At 34.0% G+C, this 22,204-nt stretch overlaps 1 protein-coding gene across 4 annotated transcripts in view; it reads right to left on the bottom strand.

The window, feature by feature from the left end:
* Positions 1–22,204, bottom strand: part of LOC140669189 (lachesin) — a 46,348-nt gene that overhangs the window by 15,095 nt on the left and 9,049 nt on the right. For all 4 annotated transcript variants that reach the window (XM_072898784.1, XM_072898785.1, XM_072898786.1 and 1 more), the window contains one exon: positions 3,640–3,737. In XM_072898784.1, the coding sequence (XP_072754885.1) occupies positions 3,640–3,737 (98 nt within the window). The remainder of the gene's footprint in view (positions 1–3,639; positions 3,738–22,204) is intronic.

Raw genomic sequence — 22,204 nt, 5'->3', positions numbered from 1 at the left:
AAGTTATTTATTTAGCTTATTAAATGATATATATGTATAAATTCTATGTATAATTAATATTAATAATTAATCGCATAATTAATTGCAAAACAAATTTAAAATAATTTTGCACCGGATGATAACTGTATTCGAAATTAGTATTTATGAAAAGAAATGAGTACTTATTTTAGATAACAGGTATAAAAGAAACCGTCTAAAAAAATCGTGTATAAATCGCGATGTATTTCTGTAATACAAATAAAATTTATAACATCGAAAAATTAGAAATTGTCAAAGATCGTTTCACGATCCGTAATCAATGCTAGGGATAAGTACTTTATAAAAAATCGAGCAGTTTCTTTTTCTCACTGAGACGATATATTCGATATCTATATTTGAGAGAAATGCGTGTGTATATATACATATTTGACTCGGTTTTAGTATTTTTGACACTAAAGTGTTAAGTGCGCGCGAGAATAAAGTGCTGTGAAGTGTCTTAATTAGCGACGTGTTAGCGGCGAAGTCGTTATGCACAGTTTGAGTTACAAACCTACAACTTCGGTTTACAATGGATGTTAAGTTCTCGCTCGCGGATGCATGTGTTTCTTGCGATGAATATAAACGCGTGCGCGATAAATAACCATTTTACCCATTTTTCGTGCTATTTTGGAGACAGTATTTTTTGCCGCAATTTACGCAACGATGATTTAAATTTATTTCAAACTATTAAATTTTCGAGTCTTTTGTGTCATATCTCTGCATGGTTTAATAATTTTTTATTAATATAACTTATATAATATATTTATTATATAATTTATATAATATAAAACAATACAATATTATTTAATAATAAAGATAAAAATATATGATAGAGAGTACGCATTATTTAAATGATTATTAATATAATTTAAAAATATATTGCGTGTTATATATATTCTTTTGCATTGCACTGACGTACATTTCTTCTATCTTTAATAGATAAATGTCAAACGATGCAAAATTATAGTGAAAAATACTCAAATTCTCTTACGATGTTTTGCATCAAATTTCACATTAATAACAAGTATTAAACTTACCTTTTACCTACGTTGAAAGATATTCCATTATTGCAACATTTCTTTGTAACTGCGCAAACACATGCATAAAGCGCTTTTATTACTGTCTATCCATGGTGTACAAATATGCGAGTCTGTTTGCAGACGGGCCATAGTTCTGGGATGTGGCGGAGTGCATAAAAATAGCGCACGTATAAAAAAGTATTAGCCGCACGTGTATACCGAACAGCAAACAGCCATTGCTCAGAGTGTTTTTCGACCAACCGCGAAGTATATTCGATTTTGTTGTGCTCGTGTAAAATTACATAGGCAGAAAGAAAAAAGAAAATAAAAGTATATTGTGCGTACATACATATAATTCACGCATGAAAGAGCTTGCGATTGCAAAGGTATATTACTGTCTTATCCGCGTACATATTTCATACCTAGAATAAATTACTGGATCGTAAACTACAAGATGCCGTAGAATAAATTAAACAAGATAATTATACCGGCTGAGAACATTAACGCTACGATAGTATTGCACGAGTCAGAATATCAGAATATTATGCCACTCAAACATTTAATTAAGCTACTTAGATGCAATTCGGCTGTCTGCAGATACGAAATGTTATCTAACAAGAAAAGTCCGCAAAATATACGAAAAAGTGACCTGTTAATTTGATCTCGGTAATCGCGAAATAGAATCGATATTTTTTTATAAGGTTTGAACCTTTATAGCTATATGACTATTAGCTAGCTCTTTTTATTTTTTCTCTTGTTTGTTTTTTTTATGTATTTATGCGAAACCAGATATGAGAGAGGAACATTGTTCTATATTTATTCCAACAATTAAAAATTGGTTGTATTTGGTTTTTTTTTATCTTTTTATAATCGTTATGTTATTGTACTTTATATTTAGAAATATATATATTTTGAAAAGAGAAGAAAGAATATAATTTTATTAATTTATATGCTTTTATTGTGTTAGACATATATTATTTTATAATTTAGCATTTTCGTTAGATTGTTTATATCTTATATATACAATATATATATTACACACTTTATTTTTTATTAAAACTAATATTACACATATAAATAATTGATGTTTATTCAATAAGATTTTATTAATTATACTTTTATATTTTATAATTTAATATTTTATTTTCTACGAGATTAAAAGACGGCTTTTGTGTTTAATTAAGATATATTCGTTTCTGTATGTATAATTTAGAATAAATTTTATTTTTATATTATATATACTATATCTCTTTCTGTTTTACCATTATTAGAAGCTTTATTTACTATTTCGATATCCGAACAGTAACACTTTCTATAAAATCCATGTAATTTTTGTGCTCTCTTTTCACGGTATCGCTATAATTGACAATCAATTGAGAAAGATGCATTCATTCGGGATTACAGATCAGCAAGGTCGACAGCATACAAATTTGCGGTTATCGAATTTTATTTTACAGGCGGTCAGGTATGTAGTGTTAAAAGCACCGTGGCTAAAATAACATAAAATAATGGCGATGCGCTGACGCGAGCGGTTTAATCGTACGTCAAAGCTTTATTCCGGGAAAAAATCAGCGGTGCGATGTCTATGGGAATTGTCCGACGAATCATATATTTCACAATTCGTTCGTGCGCGCGCGTGTGCTTTAACTTAAGCTCTAATTAATCGATTTATATGATATATATAAATATATATATATATATATATTATATATGCGCAATGCTGCACTCAATAGCGAAAAGCTTGAAGACCAAATGGCAATTTCGATATTCTGCGAAAAATAAACATTTGTATGTGCCACTAGCAGGCGTTTACGCGTGGCTTATTGAATATACGCTATACATTTGCATTGTAAATTGCTGTGCCGAACATATATATTGCATAAATCGCGTCGGGGTGCCTTGTTATTCTTCGCTCTCTTTATTTTTCGAGTATTACCGGGAAGACTCAACGTGAAATGCATAAAATTGTTTCCATGCTCGGTATTAACCACTTATCTTACTAACCCGAGGCAACTTAATCTCCAGATACGAGCAAGAAAAAATTATCCCGAGATAAATCGAGCATTATTGAATTTCTCATATATGCTTAGTGTATACACAAAATAAAGTTTTTACTTTCATATTTAATGCATACGAAATTAAATTAAAATGAAACTTTCTTGGTACAACGAGAATAAGTATAAGGATGCTCTTTGATCAAGTTATTCGCCTGGTGCAGTTTATTCTAATAAGAATCGGCATATACATTTAATAGTTTCCCCTTCGCTTAACGACTCTGAAGTGCATTACCTCGACTTATTTCGAGCGGAAAACTGGCGCCTGCGATTCACACCCGCGGAAAAATACAAGAAACGGTAAATGGAGAGCGTGCAAAAAGACACCGGTATACGCTGACATCTGCCAGAGCCAGCCCGGAGCGACCCATTTATTTCCATGGGATTACCCGAATTTCAGATTCTCTTATCGCTCTGGCAACGCGCGCGCTTATATGCATTCTCCGACTCGACTCTAATTAGCGCCCGATGCTTGCTCTCCCGCGAGCGCCGCGGCATCGCGCCGCTCGCGCCCGTTTCTTGCCGTTGAAAATTCGCCGGCTGCTTACCTTGTAATTTCCCACTTTCCTGATGGTACAGGAGAGGGCAACCTCTTTGCCGATGGCGGCGGTCACATTGCCGATCGGCTCGGAAAAGCTCGGCACATCTGTGAACCGAAAGAAGCTTCGCGTTAATGCTTTCAATTCAATTTAAGCATTTCGAGATTTTTTATTCGCACAACGTGACTCTTTTATGATACCTTATAAAAAACTCAATCGAAACTTTTTTAAACAAAATTCTGAGAGAGAGAGAGAGAGAGAGAGAGAGAGAGAGAGAGAGAGAGAGAGAGGAATAAGGCTGTTCTCATTTACGTTTCGAAATAGATTGCCTGGATAAAAGTTAAGCTGTGTTATACAGAACTTGTGGGAACTCTTAAGAGCGTAATTTTAATCAGCGTATCTTTTGTGGCAGGCGCAGAGTAATTTTTTTAGCTAAATATTTTAAATATTATTGCATTTGGCGCATTTTTAATATTCGTTATTGAATATCTTGATAATAAAATTTCATATATTAAAATTTTCTTTAAATCACTTGTGTGAATTGAGTATATAAAAGTTATTATATTCGGAATCACCAAGTTATAATGTTATTATTCGTTTGCTGAGTATTTTATTAAAAATGTTTGTTACACGATAAGCGAAATATAACACAATGAATAAATACATAACATCGATGCGCAGATTGAAAATATCAAGATAACTTTAAACAATTTTTTCACAAAAAAACACATTATTTATAAAATATTTGGATTGTTTTATTGTAAATATTGTAATTATCGCTAATTATTGCTTACCGTGCATACGTTACGCAATAACATCTTCATGTGAAATAATTTAATAAATATTTTTTTATGAATTTATTGATACTTTTCGATGATATAGAAGCGGTATGTCATGTCGAGAATGTAAAACTAATATCGTCAGTTCAACTTATACTATTTCGCGTAACATCAAATAAGGTTTTAAATATTTGGTCTCGTATAAACATATTATTTTATGTGAAACTTAGCACACGCGCCTTTCCGAAAAAATGATATAATATGGTAATGTAAATATACACAATTATGAAAAGATCTAATAACATATATGTAATTTTATATAATATCATCACATATCATGTAAAATTACATATATTATCAGATCATTTCATAATTAAATATATATATATATATATTTATCTGGCCATATTATACCATTTTTTCGTGGGTTGCTTTGACATATTTTATGTCACTCGAGGTGAATGCAGCTTCGATGTTCATGATTCGTTGTTCTCGTTAAAACACACCTGACGGCGCAATAATGACGATTAACGGCTTGTTGACGCGTATAATGCTGTATTTCGAACGGTGAGATATAGTTTTAATTTCCTGTCAAGTTTCAAATTGCAGCTTGTTGGCATAGATGTGTCGAGTTACTCCATGCATAAGAATCGTGTGATGTTACGAAACTGATATAAATATAATAATGAATATTCATCAAAAAAAAACCCCAACTTTAGATAGACGTTGATGAATTCTTCATGACAATAGCTTTAATCTAAAATATATTGTAAATACCTTGTTCGTGGCTTTTGTGAACATACTATAGCTTACAATAAGCTCACGCTCGCTCGCTTATATGCACCTAATGCAAATGCCTCGTACAAAGCGGTGTGAACATATCATAGCTTACAATGTGCTTCGTATATTGTATGTAATCTGAGCATGAAGATAAGGGAAGGAAAAGGAATTACACATTTATCAAATGTTAGAATCGCCCAGTGAAAATTTGTACGATATCATATTACAAAAGCGTCATTTAATTTGCGATTATGCCATAAGATCTGAGAACTTCACACCTGCTGGTAAAATCATATAACTGTTAGTGAACTCGTCCCTTCCACTTTCGAATATGTAACATTTCGCGTGAATGTCATTTGTTATGGAATCTCATTGTTTAATGAAAAGACTTATATGATTTTTCAGTAAGTTTGTGTAGAGATTTTCATTCCTATCATCTTTCTATTTCTAGAGGAAAATAACGTAACTGATCTCCCGAGTTCTCCAATTTTCCTGTAATAAAAGAATCTAGAAATTCATCCCTCTTGATTCATCCTTTCCGCTCTCGAGAACAATGCACTGGCTTTATTTTGCGAAAGTACCGGCGATTCTTTCCACCTGGCCGGCACCGTAAAATCGAGCCGGCGAATACGGTGCTGAAAAAAAAAGTGCAAGTCGAAGTTGCAAGTATTACGAGGCGCTATACATTTTTATAAACGAAAACCTTTTCTTTGTTGGTGCAATATGGTGGAGACGTGGGCTCCGAGAAAAAACGAAAAGTTTAAACAAACAACGGCTACATCGCGCGCGGACACGTGGCACGATATTGAAACACACGCGAAGTCAAAGTTTGCAAATACCGTTTCATCGCCGAGACATGCTTTTGGCCGATGCATCGGACGCGCAGCATCCGGCGACATTTTGTCTCGGTGCATCGTGGCTACATCGAAACGAAAGCCGCGACTACAATCTCTCGATCGGTCAAATCGAAGATGCGATATTGCCAGATATTTCGAGATGTGTCAAAACTGTATTTGAATCCTTGCGGCTGTTTTGCACGTAGCAAAGTCGAACGGTTGGTCGAGCGGTGAGACGAAACCTCAAGAGTTAGACGTGTCGGAGAGTCGCGAGGACTACTTTATAGGGGTCTGGGGCGATCTCTGCAAGCATAGAGTATCGGCGCGATATTATGATAAGATATTCACTGACAGAAACAGGAGCGGAAAGGAATTTTTAGTTTCCATCGCCATCAACCCCGCGGCCGTATATAGAATGTAATATAAGGAGACGTGGGGGAAAATAGCGATGTTACCCCCGAGTGGTCTCGTTTGTGAGCTTGAAACGAGAGGATGGAGGGGAGGGGAAAGGAGAGAGAGAGAGAAAGAGAAAGAAAAGTTACTGGCAAGAAACAAGAACGAAAGACTGAGATCGAAAGAGAGAGGAAGAGAGCTGCAGAGATCGCTTCTCTCGAGAGGGATGATGCCACGAGCGGTGGGCGTATGTGTGTGTGTGTATGAATTTGCGCATGTACATTTGTATTGGTCTTACTTTATGGCGAAATTATTCCGAGAGAAAAATAATTCAATCTCGCGGTACAGGTTACGGTAGCCGGCATCCGCGCTCCTGTACTCGAATATATCGCACTTGCGGATTCGAAATGTCGATCGAAGAGAGGATCGGCTTTTACTTTTGACTCTCAATATCGGTATGCACATCGATAATTATGTAAAATTATGTGAAAAATAAAAGCGGCACCTCATCAAGTCAATTGATCCTGCTATCGCGTCGCCTTGCTGTTTTGCTGCATCTTAATTTACGAAACGAGAACAATGATAATATCAACATGCAGCAAATTATGTATATTTACGCGCACACTCATCTTCAACTTTTATATTTTTTTAACATAACTATGAAAGAAATTACTTATGCACTTTTGAAGCAAAATTTAAAAGTCGCTTGGAACGATGGCGCAATGTGAAATTCTGGCTCAGGGCAATTCGTTTAGATATTCGATTTTACGTAATATAGTGTAGGATGGTTGTTATAAAAATGTAGTAATATGTCGATATCACATCTTTTAGAAAAATTTCCACTTTGAGTATGTGTAATTTACGGTACTGGTTTTTTTTTTTTTTTTTTTTTAGATACCAGCGAAGAAAGTGACTATACATATAATAAACAAATATTTCCGAAACTATTTGAAATATCAAACAAATTGTTTCGGATTTCCAAGCAAAAATTCGAAAGAGAACGTATGCGCGTTTGTTGCATTGTACAGAAATCCCATATAACAATCGAGCGATTAAACGTCAAAAAAATCAGATATCAGATTTCACAGTTGTGCTACTCAAAGTCGTTATCGCTGGTAATTTAAAAATAGCGTTCGTTAAAAATTAGAAACTTGTAACATTAATTAAAAAGTATATTAAATTCACAAAAAAATATCGAAAATTGCATAAAATGTAAAGTAAAATGAAGGACGTCGGAAAGTCCCCTCTTGAAATACGAATTTTTAAAGTATGGTTTTATTTTATAATGTATTTAATTATTTTGCCAGCATTTTACATGGAAATATTTTGAAAAATATAGATCTCTGGAATATGTATGTTAAATAGAAATTACAGAGAATTAAATTAAACAAAGTAATTAATATTAATTAATATGTATATTAAATAAAAATTATTTCCTACTACAGTGCTTATAATATAGTTTTAATTTAAGCTTTAACATATTATTTTTTACTGTTACGAAGTTGGTGCATTTGATGTTCATTAATGTGTTTTTACACACACACAATATATCTGTGTATAGCTTTACATTTTGCTGTTTACATTGTATCACGATCGCGATCGTTTGTAGGATATCGGTAAGTGCGGCAGCGAATAAAAATAGTGGTGGTCAGTAGTAAAAGTAAGGTACGAATCCGACGCGGCATCGTTATTTCTTTCCGCGTCGTAAAATACGTAACTACGTTAGCGGCTTTAAGCAATCGAGATTCGAACGCGATAAAACGGTTGCACCGTTTCTATAGCAGCTTCTCTGCGGGTAGTCTCCGGCGAGAAACTTGATATCAAAATAAATGGGCGCACCGTATCGCGCGACGCTGTAAAGAATCTGAGAGAATTCGGGCGTGTACGACGACGTTAAACCAAACAATATTGTACTCGTGATACATGTGAACACATTAGATATCCCAATCGAGCTATAAATCCATCACATCGCAGTTTTTTTTTTTTTTTCTAAGCGTATAGTATATAAATAACTGCGAAAAGGTTACGTAATAAATCTCTGCGATTGTTGTACAATTTTTGCAAAATCACTCAGTTTTTTCGATAAAATCGACATTTTTGAAATGATAGAAATGGAAAACTAGAAAGGTTATAACGGTATGGAAGAATTTAAAAGTAAAGAGGTCAATGCAATTCATAAAACTTCATGAATATAATTTTATAAACGTTACCAAGGTGAAAAGTTATCGCAAACGATAATTGTACCTTTCTAAAATTATACGTTTTCATTCGGCAAATATTCTTTTTCATTATTCATAAGTTTTGAAAGTGATTATATCGACTTAATGAATTAAGAACATCACGTCAAAAGCACACTGAGAGTCAATAGTTTCGTCATCCGTGAATTACACGATATTTCGATAAGTGAACGGTTAGTAGAATCGACTAACCGTGGCTAAAAATAACGGCGGTTAAAAATAACTAAAGGAGAAGGGCCAATATCTTCTATACACTATGTATGCGCGCGAACAATAACTTTGTCGAGTTATCGCAGTTTTCACATCGATCGTAAATAAACACGAGGTAGATGCTGTTATATACGTGGAATTTTCAAATCGAAATAAAATAGAGGGACTGAACGAGATTGAGTCGCGATCAAAGCCGATTGCCAATATTTGAAAATAAAAGGGTGATCGAGATTCACGCACGACGCACGATGTCCATATAACGATAACGCGATTTACCTTAGTTTTTGGGCACGTTGCGAACATAAATCTTTGAGAATGTCTTACACACGGAATTTTTTAGTTCAAGGGAAATGCCGGAAAATAGGTCTTAAGATCGAAATCGGCCTGCAGCCAGAGAAAGGGGGTAAGAGGTGAAGGCTCGCACGTCGATGTTCGACAGGACGAAATATCGCTCGACGTATTTCAGAGATCTTACGGACACACCATCCACCGGCGATACGTACCGACACGTAGAACCGAGATACCGGCGATGCACCAAGAGTTACAGGCTAAAAGACGGAGAATGTTTCTAAACGTGTATCGATGCAGCTACACGATGTTCCTATGCCGTGCGGACAGGTTATCGTGAATGGAAAATCGCAGAGATGCGCCGATACTTTTTGCCGCGATGCACGAAACAACTTGTGTTCCAGCTCGCTGCAAGATCGTGCTTTCGACAAATGATCCTCTTATTTCGATCGCGCATCTCGTCGTTATGCAAAGTGTACCGCGATGCATCGAAATCATTCGCTATCGAGATGTTCGACGATAGACTTGGGAAAAATCATTTATGATTTCGCCGCTTTAAACGGTTATAAAAATAAAATATATAATAATATATATTAATAAAATATATATATATATATATATATATATATATATATATATATATATATTCTTTTAATACATCTTAAAGTAAATACGAAACACAATTTCTTTATTAAATATACAAAATTTTAACATTTTTTTATACATAAATATATCACAATATATCTGTATTGTGAGTTATATTGATATTAAGAATACAATTTTGATTATTAAGAAAATATTAAAAGGATTTAGCAAGCCCGCGAGTATAATAAATTTAAATCCCCTTAACATATTTAAATTTTCTTAACACATCAACGAGTCGACAAGAAAAATTATTAGCAGTCTTGATACGCTGACAAATTGACAACACGATAACAAAGTGAAAGCATATCGTGTAAAATTGATTTCACCCGCTCATCGCGTTATACGAGAAAACTGACAACGTTAGATTATTGATAGAAGCATAAAAATAACCATATAGTGCTCCATGAAATTGATTTAATTTTTTTTTATATGCGACAATATGAAAAACACAAAATTAAAAATTTATTATGACTTTTCGGTAATTTAAAGCTTTCAGTTTTCACTGTTACGAATTCATTTATACTATCTTACGTATATAAAAAAATATTAATAAATATTAATCAATTAGATAAAAAATATTTTTATATATCCCTTTCTTTTACGGAAAAGAAAAAGATAAAATCTAAATATTTATAATATGTTATATAACTTATATATATATAGTTTAATTATCGATACTTTTAGAAAGAACAATTTTGCAATTTAAAGAATTGATAAAATTAATTACATTGCGAAAGTCTTAGAATATAAATATCATTAGATAAATAAAACAGCACAACAAATCTTTGTTACGTAAATCTACTAATATAACGCCTAAATGTTCCAGCAGCAATGAGGACTAGCGGTATGCAAAATTTGAATCTTTATCTCAATAGAGCAGTATAAGGCGAATGACTAAGTCTATCCCGCGTTCTATGCAAATTTTATCGTACTTGGCATGCTAACGCCTCACTTAAATCGGTCCGCGATCGCTAGCTCGGCATTAATTGTCGACTATTCTCTCGCCTCGTCTTCGACTCCCTAAACACTCAAATTACATTGTTGCTGACGGGCGGGACGTGTATTGTGTTAAGTTAATAAGAACGGCTGCGGACAACCGGGATGAATCGGGGCCATTAATGCCCCGAAGGAGAGAGCCTTGAGAAAGTGATATTTTCTTTAAACGAGAGTTTAACAAAGTTCCCGGTTATTACGACAGAATAGCCAACTTCCGTGATAAGAGGAGTACAGAGGGTAGAAACGCGAGACGCGGCCAACTTCTCGCTTCCCCAGAAGGGTAAATATTTCTCTTTTCCTTTTTTAGTGTGCGCGAGGCTCAGCAAATTTTTATCTCAAGCGAGAGCATTAATTTGCGAAAAAACGATGAAGAAAATCTTGAAAGTTCGGCTACCACGCTCACGACGACGATGATGACGACGACGACGACGACGACGACCGGTCTTTGCTTTTCGCTTCGCCGTGCTCTCGTATCGCTCTCTTAAAGACAACTTAACTTTCATCACGAAACTTTGGTATCATCTTGTATTTATCAAACTCTCCGACGTATTTGGCGAATATTTTTCGATATTTCTCATTGTATCTTCGATAGTACTATGTCGTTTAGACTTGATAAAATATAAACAAATTTTCTGATAAATTTATTGAAATGGTCTTGTTAATGTATGCATTACGTTATTTGCGATTACGTGATGTTTAACGACTGTAAAATTAAACAGTATTTCTTGCGTAGTTAATATCCAATTTGGGATAGCAATGCAGTGATAATTTCGGTTTTTAACGAAGCTTCACCAGCAAACATACATTTTTGAACAATGCAAAATATTTCAAATACTCACATGTTGACATATATAATAATGAACCTGTGCTTCTGACAAAATGTTTACAACCGTGTATATTTTAAAGCGACACATTTCTGGATAACCGGCGTCTCCGCTACACTGTTTATGTTATTCGCAAGAAGGTGTTTCGTAATACTCTGCAGTCAAATTAAAGCACGAAGTTTCGTAAGAGGCTAACGTGATGCAATGTATTCGTGCGTGTTAAATTAATTAAGGTAATCTCATCTAAGGCTTTCACATCATTACACCGTGAATATAATTCGCGTTATATTTTTATCTATGAAAAATCGAGTATAATTTTGATCGGTTACCATGTTACTTCTTATATAAAATGAATATGTATATTAAACAGAGCGTCTAATCTCTGAAAAAAATGTGGAAAACCGAAAAGTTTCATGGATTTATTATGTATTTAGAAAAATCTAGTCTCTTTACTGGGAGTCGGAGAATTTTTTCAAAAATTCTTTTTTTAATAATTTTGCTCTCATATTGTAAATAGTCTCACTTTGTGGAAACTCATTAATTGAATTGTCAGCTTTATTTTTAATAATTTTGAAATTCTTGATAAGAATTAACAATAAACAAATAGTGCATTAAAAGAATGGCCTGGGAAAAAGTCGGGACAAACCTGAGACACCAGGTTCACACTGCATTTCACTTTGCCCTTCGACGAATTTTTTAGCATTCTTGTCAGATTTTAAGTGAAGGTACTGCAATAGATCTACAAAAAGTTTTATGCGTAAAAATTATTAGAATATTATATTAGATTATTATTAAAAAAATTAAATTACTTTGAAATGTTGAATGTAAATGAGATTTTATGTTATACATCTCGATCTAATTTGTTTAAAAAATATTCTAATAATTTTTACGCGTACCTAGAACTTCAGAAAATATAAATTGATTACAAAACGACAAAACAGTAATACGAAACCTCATTTAAAGTAGATAGAACAATCGAAATATGACCAGCGTCTCATCTTACAGTACTTGTGCGTTTGGCGTCTCTCATCCAATTTAATTTGTTTAATAAATATTCTAAATATTCTAACAATTTCTACACATAAAATTCTCACTGGAAATTTAAAATGATTGCAGTATAACACGAAATCTCATTAATCGGATATATAGAACTATCGAAATATAACCAGTTTAATTTGGCAATTTCTTCAATTAATATTCTGATAATTTTTACGCATAGAACTTTTTTGTGAAATTTTTAAGCGTTTAAAATCTGGCAAGAAATGCTTAAAAAATTGTTGGCAAATAAAGTAAGACGCAGCGTGAATTTGGCGTCACAGTTTGTCCTGAATAATTTTTTTTATTTAATAGCAGAATTATTTCTTTAGAATTTGTGAAGACTGGAACTATTAAGACTAAAGTAAGAATTCTCAACAATTACTTAGTGAGTTTTCACGAAATGAAATTTTCAGTTTCACAGTGGTCAGTAAATTTAAATATAATTTATTAAATATACGATTTAAAATATATATATATTTTTTGTTTATATTCAATGTTAATATAATATTGAATATGAGGTATATTCTTTACAATTTTTAATATGATAATGATAAAGAAATGAAAATTTTATACAAGTGAAAAATGCTTATAAAAGTTATTCAGGTTTTAGTACATTTACAAATACAGCAGTTGAAATTTAAAAAGCTCTGCATTTTTTCTTCACATGAAAAAATATTACAAAACGTATGTAATGAAAAAATTTATTTTAGAAAAAGTTGTATTAAAAGAAAAAGTCTTGAAAATTTATAAAATATTCTTTTTATTTTGGAATTTTGAACAAAATATCTGAAAAATCAGGAAATTTTCAGGGAATTTTTTTACAAAATTTGAGTAAACACTCTGATTAAAATAATATGTACCACTTTATGTTACGTTCATAACTAATAAAATGCAAGCAAATTATGTTACACAATAATCGATATATAATTACGCATGTATTATGACGCGAAATTTCCGTAGAAGATTTAATAACGTAATGTACAAGGCGCGATACTGCGATTGACGCATAAAGCGTAATTATATAGAACTTACGATTAATAAATACGCGCGTCGGCTTCGCGGAAGAAGGCACCATCTGCGTGCAACGTTTAAAGTCTCATTTAACCTCGTCGTAGACCGATTGTAACGCGTTTACGACTGCTTATTAAAATCCATTGCGGCACCGGGCTCGTTTTCGAAATGCAATACAGCATACTATGATTGTCTCCATGAATGACGTATAATTACGGCTGTAAATATTTTTCACCGTGCACGAACGCAAAAGTTGAATTACTTCAGTCTTCACTGCAAATAAATTTTTTTAAATATAATATGATGCGTTTTTGCAGTTGCATTTAATAATATTAATAAGGTTTAAAAAATAAGAATAAAAACTGATGTGCCAATAGTAAAGTTTGAAGATAAAAAATAGAAATCTGGGAGTTTATTGCATTTTGTAAAAAGTCATTATGAAATAATGAATAAATATAATACGGAAAATATTTTGCAAACAAAATTGCTTTTGACATGCCAAAAAATGGAACGGTATTAATTAGCATACTTTATATTCTTTACGTTCACCTTTCTTTAGATAGACTTCTTAATTGAGAACATTAATTTTCTTTTATACAATATATCCCGCAATCTGCGATACATTTTGCTTTTTTCTTAAACATTTCGTCAAGGTTTCCTGAAGTTTCTGTGCGCGCGTATTGTTTCATATTTTCCTTGAAACTCTTATTCGCGCGCGCTCTTCCATATTTATCTCGAACTTTTCTCAATGTAAATATGATACTGGCAAAATCGCTTTTTTAAACTTTTCTTGGATTCTTTCTAAGGTAAATGTTCAATGCGTCTTTATAATACGATAAAATTATTTTCTAATAAAAAACGCATCAGACGTATTATAATGAAATAACACGTAAAATAACCTTCGAAATTACATTGCAATTTGTTTGTCAGCTAGAATTTTGTTATTAAATTTAAGCGATATTGTCGATATACATGACACACGTGTGCATTTTTGTATTAAGCTTTTTACATACACACACAAACTGCGAGCTTAACTCTTTTTACAAGAGAGGATTTATTTGATGTAACCATGGCTGGCACAATTGTTAATGCTGAAAGAGTAGGTAGTTAAATAATGCTTTTTTTTACGAGAACTAGCCTTGTTGTCAGAGGTGAGTAACAACGACTATATGTATAGCATACGTCAAAGCGAAATGGCGGTCACGGTGTGGAGACCGGGTGGAGGCTTAGCATACGAATATCCGATTCTCTGTTTGTGGGTTGCTACCGCGGTCTGATTTACATAGTTATTATGATATTATGCGGCTGCAAAAGGATTTTTATCATCAGCGCTGTCTACACCAGGGGAAAAGGAGGTACAAGCTGTGACATACGCTTCCTCTTCTTCTCCGGCGCTTTTTTTCACCGCGTTTACAGTACTGTCAAATTCTGTTCTCTTGTACATCATTCTTTTGAAAATTTATATGTCGAAAGTTTGTAATGAGTATTGTTGTAACAATACTTATTGGAAAAAATACTTATTAAAGAAAAATTAATTAAGAAAAGTATCTCATTATATTATCGTTCAATTTTTTATTTTTTTTTTAACGTATAAGATTTGTTTACTTTAATTTGGGATCAATTTGAGAGATTTAAGGTCCAGCTTTATTAATTTATATTGCGATAATCGAACTTTTACTTTCTTCACTGGCTCATTTTTTTATTTGTTTTTAAAACTTCTTTCTATTAAACTATTTTTAGTAATAAATTAAACGAAGTATATATATTTTTTAATATTAAGACAAGAGATTGATACGGGACGAGATTTGATATCTATAATAAATGCCTTAAGGTCTCACGACAAAATATCATATATTATTCTTTAATGTTTTATCTTAATACAGTAATAAAGATCCGGATTTTTCAAAGTTTAAAAAAAAATTTGGTGACATAAGCGGATTATTGAACCATCACTAAAAGTCGAGAAGTCTTCCAAGTTTTGCTAGCTTTATTAGTTAATTATAATCTCAATTATTCTTCTTATTTGCTTAAAATATAATTAATTATTGATATATTTCTTTTTTTAATTGATGATTATATGGGAGATTTTTATCTACATATTATGGTCGACATTTTTAAATATTACATAATCATTAGAAACGATGCTAATTTTCTTATTTAAGAAATTAAAATTAGTGTTTAAGAAAATATCTTTTAAACCTTTAATTTATTGTTTCTTAAATTGTGTAATAAATATTAATCATGAAGTAAGTAAAAAATATTTATATTTAAGAAAATATACAATATTATATCGAATATTTAAAAAAAAATCGTATGATTGATGATAATAACAGAAACATATTTGTTTAAATGAACTGAAAATCGATAGATTGTAACAGTAACTTTAGTATTTTGAGCGGAAGAACATAGAAAGAAATTTATACTTCAATTGCATTTTGTTTCAAGCGTCGTGCACTTTATAACCGAAGCATAGCTTTTTCATTCTTGAAAAGAAATCGCAAACGATCGTAGACATGACGCAGGCAATTTTCCAAGTGATTCTCGGACGTACACGTGTAATGGACGAGAAGAATCGGTATTTTTCGCAACTCACGGCGAATGTCGGTAATCGATCAATGGCGGAGAATTCGACTTGAGAACCTAATAAATGCTCGCCTAACTCTTCCTCACCTCGGTGGAGGCTAAGCGACGCGATACCAAAGCGGATTATTGAAACGCCACTCGAAGTCGAGAGGGGAGGGAGGAGAAGGAGAAAAAGTCCGTCGGTCTTAGCCAGATTCGCGAGACTTTAAATTCTCACGGTTCGAATCCCAAAACTTTTCTCTATCACACCACGCTGCTTGAGGCCGTAAATATATATCCTCCTTTGGTCCGTTAGTTCGCTATCCTTCTATTCTCCCTTTCCCCTTCTCCTTCTCCCTCTTTTCCACGGTTAGCGACGCAAGCTGTTACACTGTTCGGTCCCCAAATACGGCCGCTGCACCTCGCTGCAAAACGTAACCACCTCTTCCTGGTGGTGGCGGTGGTAACGGCTCACTGTCCTCGAACCGATGCATTTACCGCCACCACCGTCGACTACGCCGCGATAATTCTATTTCCGCGAAGCGGCACGAATTCGAAGTTTAATTAATCGAATTCGCGTCCATGCTATCCTCGGCCGTCCGAATCTCTCTCTGCCTCTCTCTCGCTCGCTCTCTCTCTCTCTCAGTCTCTTAGCCTCTCTTGCTCCTCCCACTTCTCACCTCCAGCCCTGTTCTCTCTGGAGACACAAGGTTCGATTCCGGAAATTAGTAAGATCGCACATGCGGAACACGGAGGTTTCCCGCCTACTGGAGCACTATGCATATATACGCACGTACCTTAACATTACATGCATACCGATACACATCGATACGTATGCAAGTCGGTGTTCACACTCGTGTTACATAATGCACGTCATCTCGTTGCCTCGCTCGGTCGGTTGGTTAATACGACGCGGAAGTGTGTACTGCCCTGAAACAGGGCGAAAAGTTTACCGGAGAGTCAACGAGAAATTTACAAGCGTTCAACGCGCTCGATCGAGCGCCTTGAAAACGGTCCTTTTATTGGCTTTTCTTTCTCGTTTCTCGTGCGAAAACGCAATCGACACTAAACGATACTGAAATGGCGTAACTGAATCCATTATTCCGAGAAACAAAAAAAAAAAAAACAACTCGACAGAGGAAATTAATATAAACAAGTTGCCGTGCAGAATAGAGTGGTTGGATCACTTTTCTGATTTCTTTTTTTTTTTTTTTTTTTTAATCTCTCGTTTATGTTCCTGTAATAATATATATATATATTCTGGTTTGTAATTAAAATTTTATTTAAGTAAATTTTACATCTACTTGAAGTTAACTGAAAATTAAGGGCTTATTGTATATTAGAGAGTTTCGCAGTTTAGTTTGTAAACTGCTTGAGATTAACTGTATGACGACGTTATGCAACGTTAACAGCGTTAGAATAATTCGCGCAAGCCGCTTCATTTCACTCGCGTGTAACACGAAAATTATTAGCCTTTGAACATTTTCGTTGAACAAAGGATTTGCTGCGTAAAGCATGGTCACGAATTTTCATCTTGTATGGTGCAGTAGTATAGCTGCAGTTTTACCTGTTGCAATAAACACGCCGAATATAGGCGGCTGTTGGGTATATGCTGCGCGACGTGCGGAGAATTAAATATTTCAGCATTAATAGAAGCGGTATATATTTTTGCGCCCGGGAAGAGAGAGAGAGAGAGAGATGCAACACAGTATGCACAGGTGTTATGTAAAAGACATAGAGCTATAAATACGCGACCGCATTTGCTAACATTTTTTATTGCCAAGCTATAAGTGTGAACCGAGTGCGAGAGGGTGCGCGAAATTGTGTTTAAAACTTCGACTGTGGACGATAGATACGCATATGCGGATGCAGATATAAATATATATACATTTATATGTGCATGTACATGTATATACGCGCGAATAGCGGCCATACACGCGTATATTACGCACTCACAATTCACCTCACGCTCCTTGGTCCTTTAATACGAGCCTGTGCACGTATGCCTGGTACCGTAGCGTGTCTTTAACGTGTAAGAAGATTACTACTAGTACGTGAGCGTAGCCGGGAAACTATGCTTGAAACTATTTCTCATTCACCATATAGGCGTATAGCACATATTAATATTAAGCACATGTGCTGTACAAACACATGCGCGCTGGTCGTGTAACGGGATGTGATACGGTGTGTCTCAGAAGTTACACACTTTCCCTCGTGTGTACAGACTTCCGGAAGTCAAAGTACGAAGAGCGATTGTTCCGGTATCATCAATTATTTTAGGATTAATCCGGTGTGTTACACAGCTAAAGGTTTGTTGAATTAAAGTTTAGTGTATAACTAACAAACTCTATTTGTGTGCGTGTAATTTAAATTCTTTTAGACATTATCTGTACCGTAAATCTCGAGTGTTTATTTTTTAATTACGAATGATAAAGACTTTTCTTTTACAGTTTGTATTGCAACAGCTTTCTAATTAGCGCGCTAATTAGCATTACATCTAATCACGTCTCAGCGGCGCGAAATAAAACACCGTGAAAAAGTTCATTTAAAAATCAGATTTTGCTCGAAAGCAAGAAATATTTTTCATTTTTGTAATAAATCTTATTTATTAGGATTCAATCCTCTCGTTATATTTTCGAAGAAATAAGAAGAATTTATACAAAAAATTGCGGCCCACTTTATTCAAAATTAGTTGGTGCTTAATGATTGCGATAAATTAAGTGATTAAAACATTAATATTGCTTTCTAACAATAGCGAATAACGACGTGAATTTCTAGGGAAACACGATTTCAAATTTGGTCACGACAATTGAAACGGTCGAGAGAAGATACGCAACGTTCCTGTATACCCGCAATTGCATATGTTTCGCGATACTGATGTATACCTATATAATCACAAATGTAATTGGTTCTATACATGGTCCACGTCCTTAACGTTACACATTACATTGAAGCTTCCTCGGCGTTAACAGTAGTGCTCAGATGCTAGCGACGACACGGCCTTCGAGATGATGGTCGAAGCCGTACCGAGTGTGTTGTGCAAACGCAGTTAACTACAGTAATGAAACACATTTTGTTGGCTATACGTGTGGACACACGCACACATATATATTGTGTATATATTTATATATCTATACATACATATATCATTTATGTAGTATAAGCTAACATCTAAAAGGGCTTTCCCGTGGAATACTCTCGGAGGATTGCGGCCGCATTGCACCTGTGACGCTAAATGCGAAACTTTAATCTCGCGTCTTAATCGCACTCCTGACGCGATCGGAGCGATATTTCTGGAATTTTGCCGTGCGATTACTTCCTACTTTAAATGCAAAACTGGTTTTCATAACCGGAGATAATCACGGATTATTTTCAATCTCCGATTAAAAGCGGCATTAATTCCAAATCCGTATTCATGAATCATTATTGAGCTCTTTACATTCATATTTGATGAATCCATATTTTGCGAATTGCTGTTTGAAAACTCATTACATATTTGATATTTATAACTGATTAAATTTTGCTTATTGCCATGAATAATGTCAATTGAGTTTTGTCGGAGTGAAAATTAACGGTAATCTGTTCGACACTTTCATAAAATCATTTAAATTACGTCTATTCTCACATAATCTTATTCTTCCACATGCTTTTCTTTCGCTTATGAAATAAAAGGGTATTATACGGACATTTTTTTCAAATGACACATAACTTTCTTTATGCGATTTTAAGATTTTATAATGTATTTCTCTTTCTCCCTTTATATCTATAGACAACTGAAAATTATGGTTAAAGCAAAGCTCTCTGCTTGTTCAGAATCTGTATATTCGTATTATGAACTATCTAGAATGACATATCACTGCGCGAATAGGCAGACGTATTGCGACATCACGTATTACGTAGATGGACACGTACGAGTGTATTACACACGAGAACCTGACATCACGTGCGTTACCGTGTCATTTGATAGATAAGATCTTTACACTGTCCGAAGCGAATGATAGAAGCAACTTGTATTACATTACCTTTTAATCGTTTTACGAATGAAATCAACATCGATTGTCAATATCAATCGATTATTTTATCATTTTATATTATCGCATAATTTTTTTTTTGAAATTTTGATTAATTTTAAAATCATGATAAAACCAAAATTTATATTGTCGAATTTAAGTAGAATAATAAATCATATCTTTCTTTCTCTCTCTTTTGATTGAATATTTCCATATGGAATATTCTTATTATTAGATGTCTTTAGACGAAAAGGATTAATTATAATTATACATGGAAAACGCTTATAATACAACAAATACACAATTAAAAGTTTTATTTTATTATTTGTGATATACTATAATGGAATTAGGAAAGAATGTTTTAAAGACGAGAATTATTTTTTATGTTCTTTATAAAAATTAAATCCTTTTAAGTATACAATATTTATGGCAGTCATGATTAGATTCTGTAAATGTCCGAACAAGATTATTTTGCTTAACTAATTCTTCATATTGAAAGATGAGTGTCTATTACATCATGCAACATCTGCACCTGATGACTAACGCGACGTAGCTGTTGGCGTATCTCGCTTGCAGACATTTTCTCATGTAAGTTTGAAGCATAGAGCTTTGGTCTGTGTAACAGGGTCAGTTCAAAGGTCGGTTGCCCTTAGCTAATTTTGCTTTAGTGTGCATTTTGTTCTTATCTTTACACGTATGTAACGTTTCAGTTTTATACGTCGGTTATTGGCTATCGAAATGTTAAACGTAACCCCTGTCAGTTATCAGAAAAGGGAGATGTCAGATAAGAGTAAAGTTAAATAAAGAAAACTGACGGCAGATAGAAGAGTCATTTATTATGCGCTTTACAGACGTTTCCCCTTAAGCGTCTACTAAAGATACATAAAGGAGTCAGGAAAATTTAGCCGACAAAAGGATAGAGCATGCTTTGATAATAGATGCATTTTACGCGAATAATACTTCTTTTGTTGAAATTGAGATAACTTTGTCTAAAATAATTTAATTCCCTGGTTTGTTTTTTTACAGCTTTACAGAAACTTGTATACTACAGCACAAATATTTGTAGCGTACCAAAATATACATAGTTGAAAAAAACGATATTTGATAAAATACAATAAAGAGAAAAAGATGCTTAAATGACTTGTCTGTTTGTGGCATATATCAAGCTATAGCATGCTTGCTGGCGCATAATTGGCCAATCCTTTTGCATGCGACATGTCACGGTTTCGCGTGACTTGTCGTGATGCCGTCTGTTCTCTATCGTGCGCATAAATATCACGCGTTAGAGTCGTAAAAAGATGACTTGCCGTCCGCCTGCCTGCTCGCGTACGCTGGCGCACCTAAGTGGTAAACTTGTAAGTGGCGAAATAAAGTTGGGCAGGGTTTCGCGCGCGCGCGCGCGGGCGCAGGGTACCGTGTCTGTGACAGTTTAATTAATATCTTTCATCCTCAAAGGAAAAACTTGGCGAACTAACCGGCATGGACCGGGTCGCAATGCCGGGCCGGTTAGAACCACTTCAACTTCGGACGCGACGACGATCTCCCGCCAACGACAACGTTCTCTCTGCGGCTCCATTCTTCTCTCGCTCCTGCGTTTAGTTTTCTCGTCTCGCGACCACTTGGATAAAGTTTCGTGTAGTTTCTTCGTTATTTTACGTTTCGGACCATTTTGCGTTTTGACGCTACCGAACGGTAAGATACGCGTGACAAAAAGTCTCCTTGGTAAAGTTTCTCTTGGTAAGAATATGGCAAATGTAAAATCATTTTTACTTGATTTTTATCTTCTACAGAATAATTTAAAAGTAAACATTTAATTAATAACATAAATAATTTATTAAAATAGTATACACATCAATATTACAAATGTAATAGATATAATTAAACTTTATAAATAATAATTTTAATTTTATCTTTTTATTTTTCTCTCTCTCTCTCTCTCTCTCTTCTCTTCTTATTATTCGCGAA

Source organism: Anoplolepis gracilipes, chromosome 9 (assembly GCF_047496725.1).
Source record: "Anoplolepis gracilipes chromosome 9, ASM4749672v1, whole genome shotgun sequence".
Classification (NCBI taxonomy): Eukaryota; Metazoa; Arthropoda; class Insecta; order Hymenoptera; family Formicidae; genus Anoplolepis; species Anoplolepis gracilipes.
This window is presented reverse-complemented; position numbering and strand designations above follow the sequence as displayed.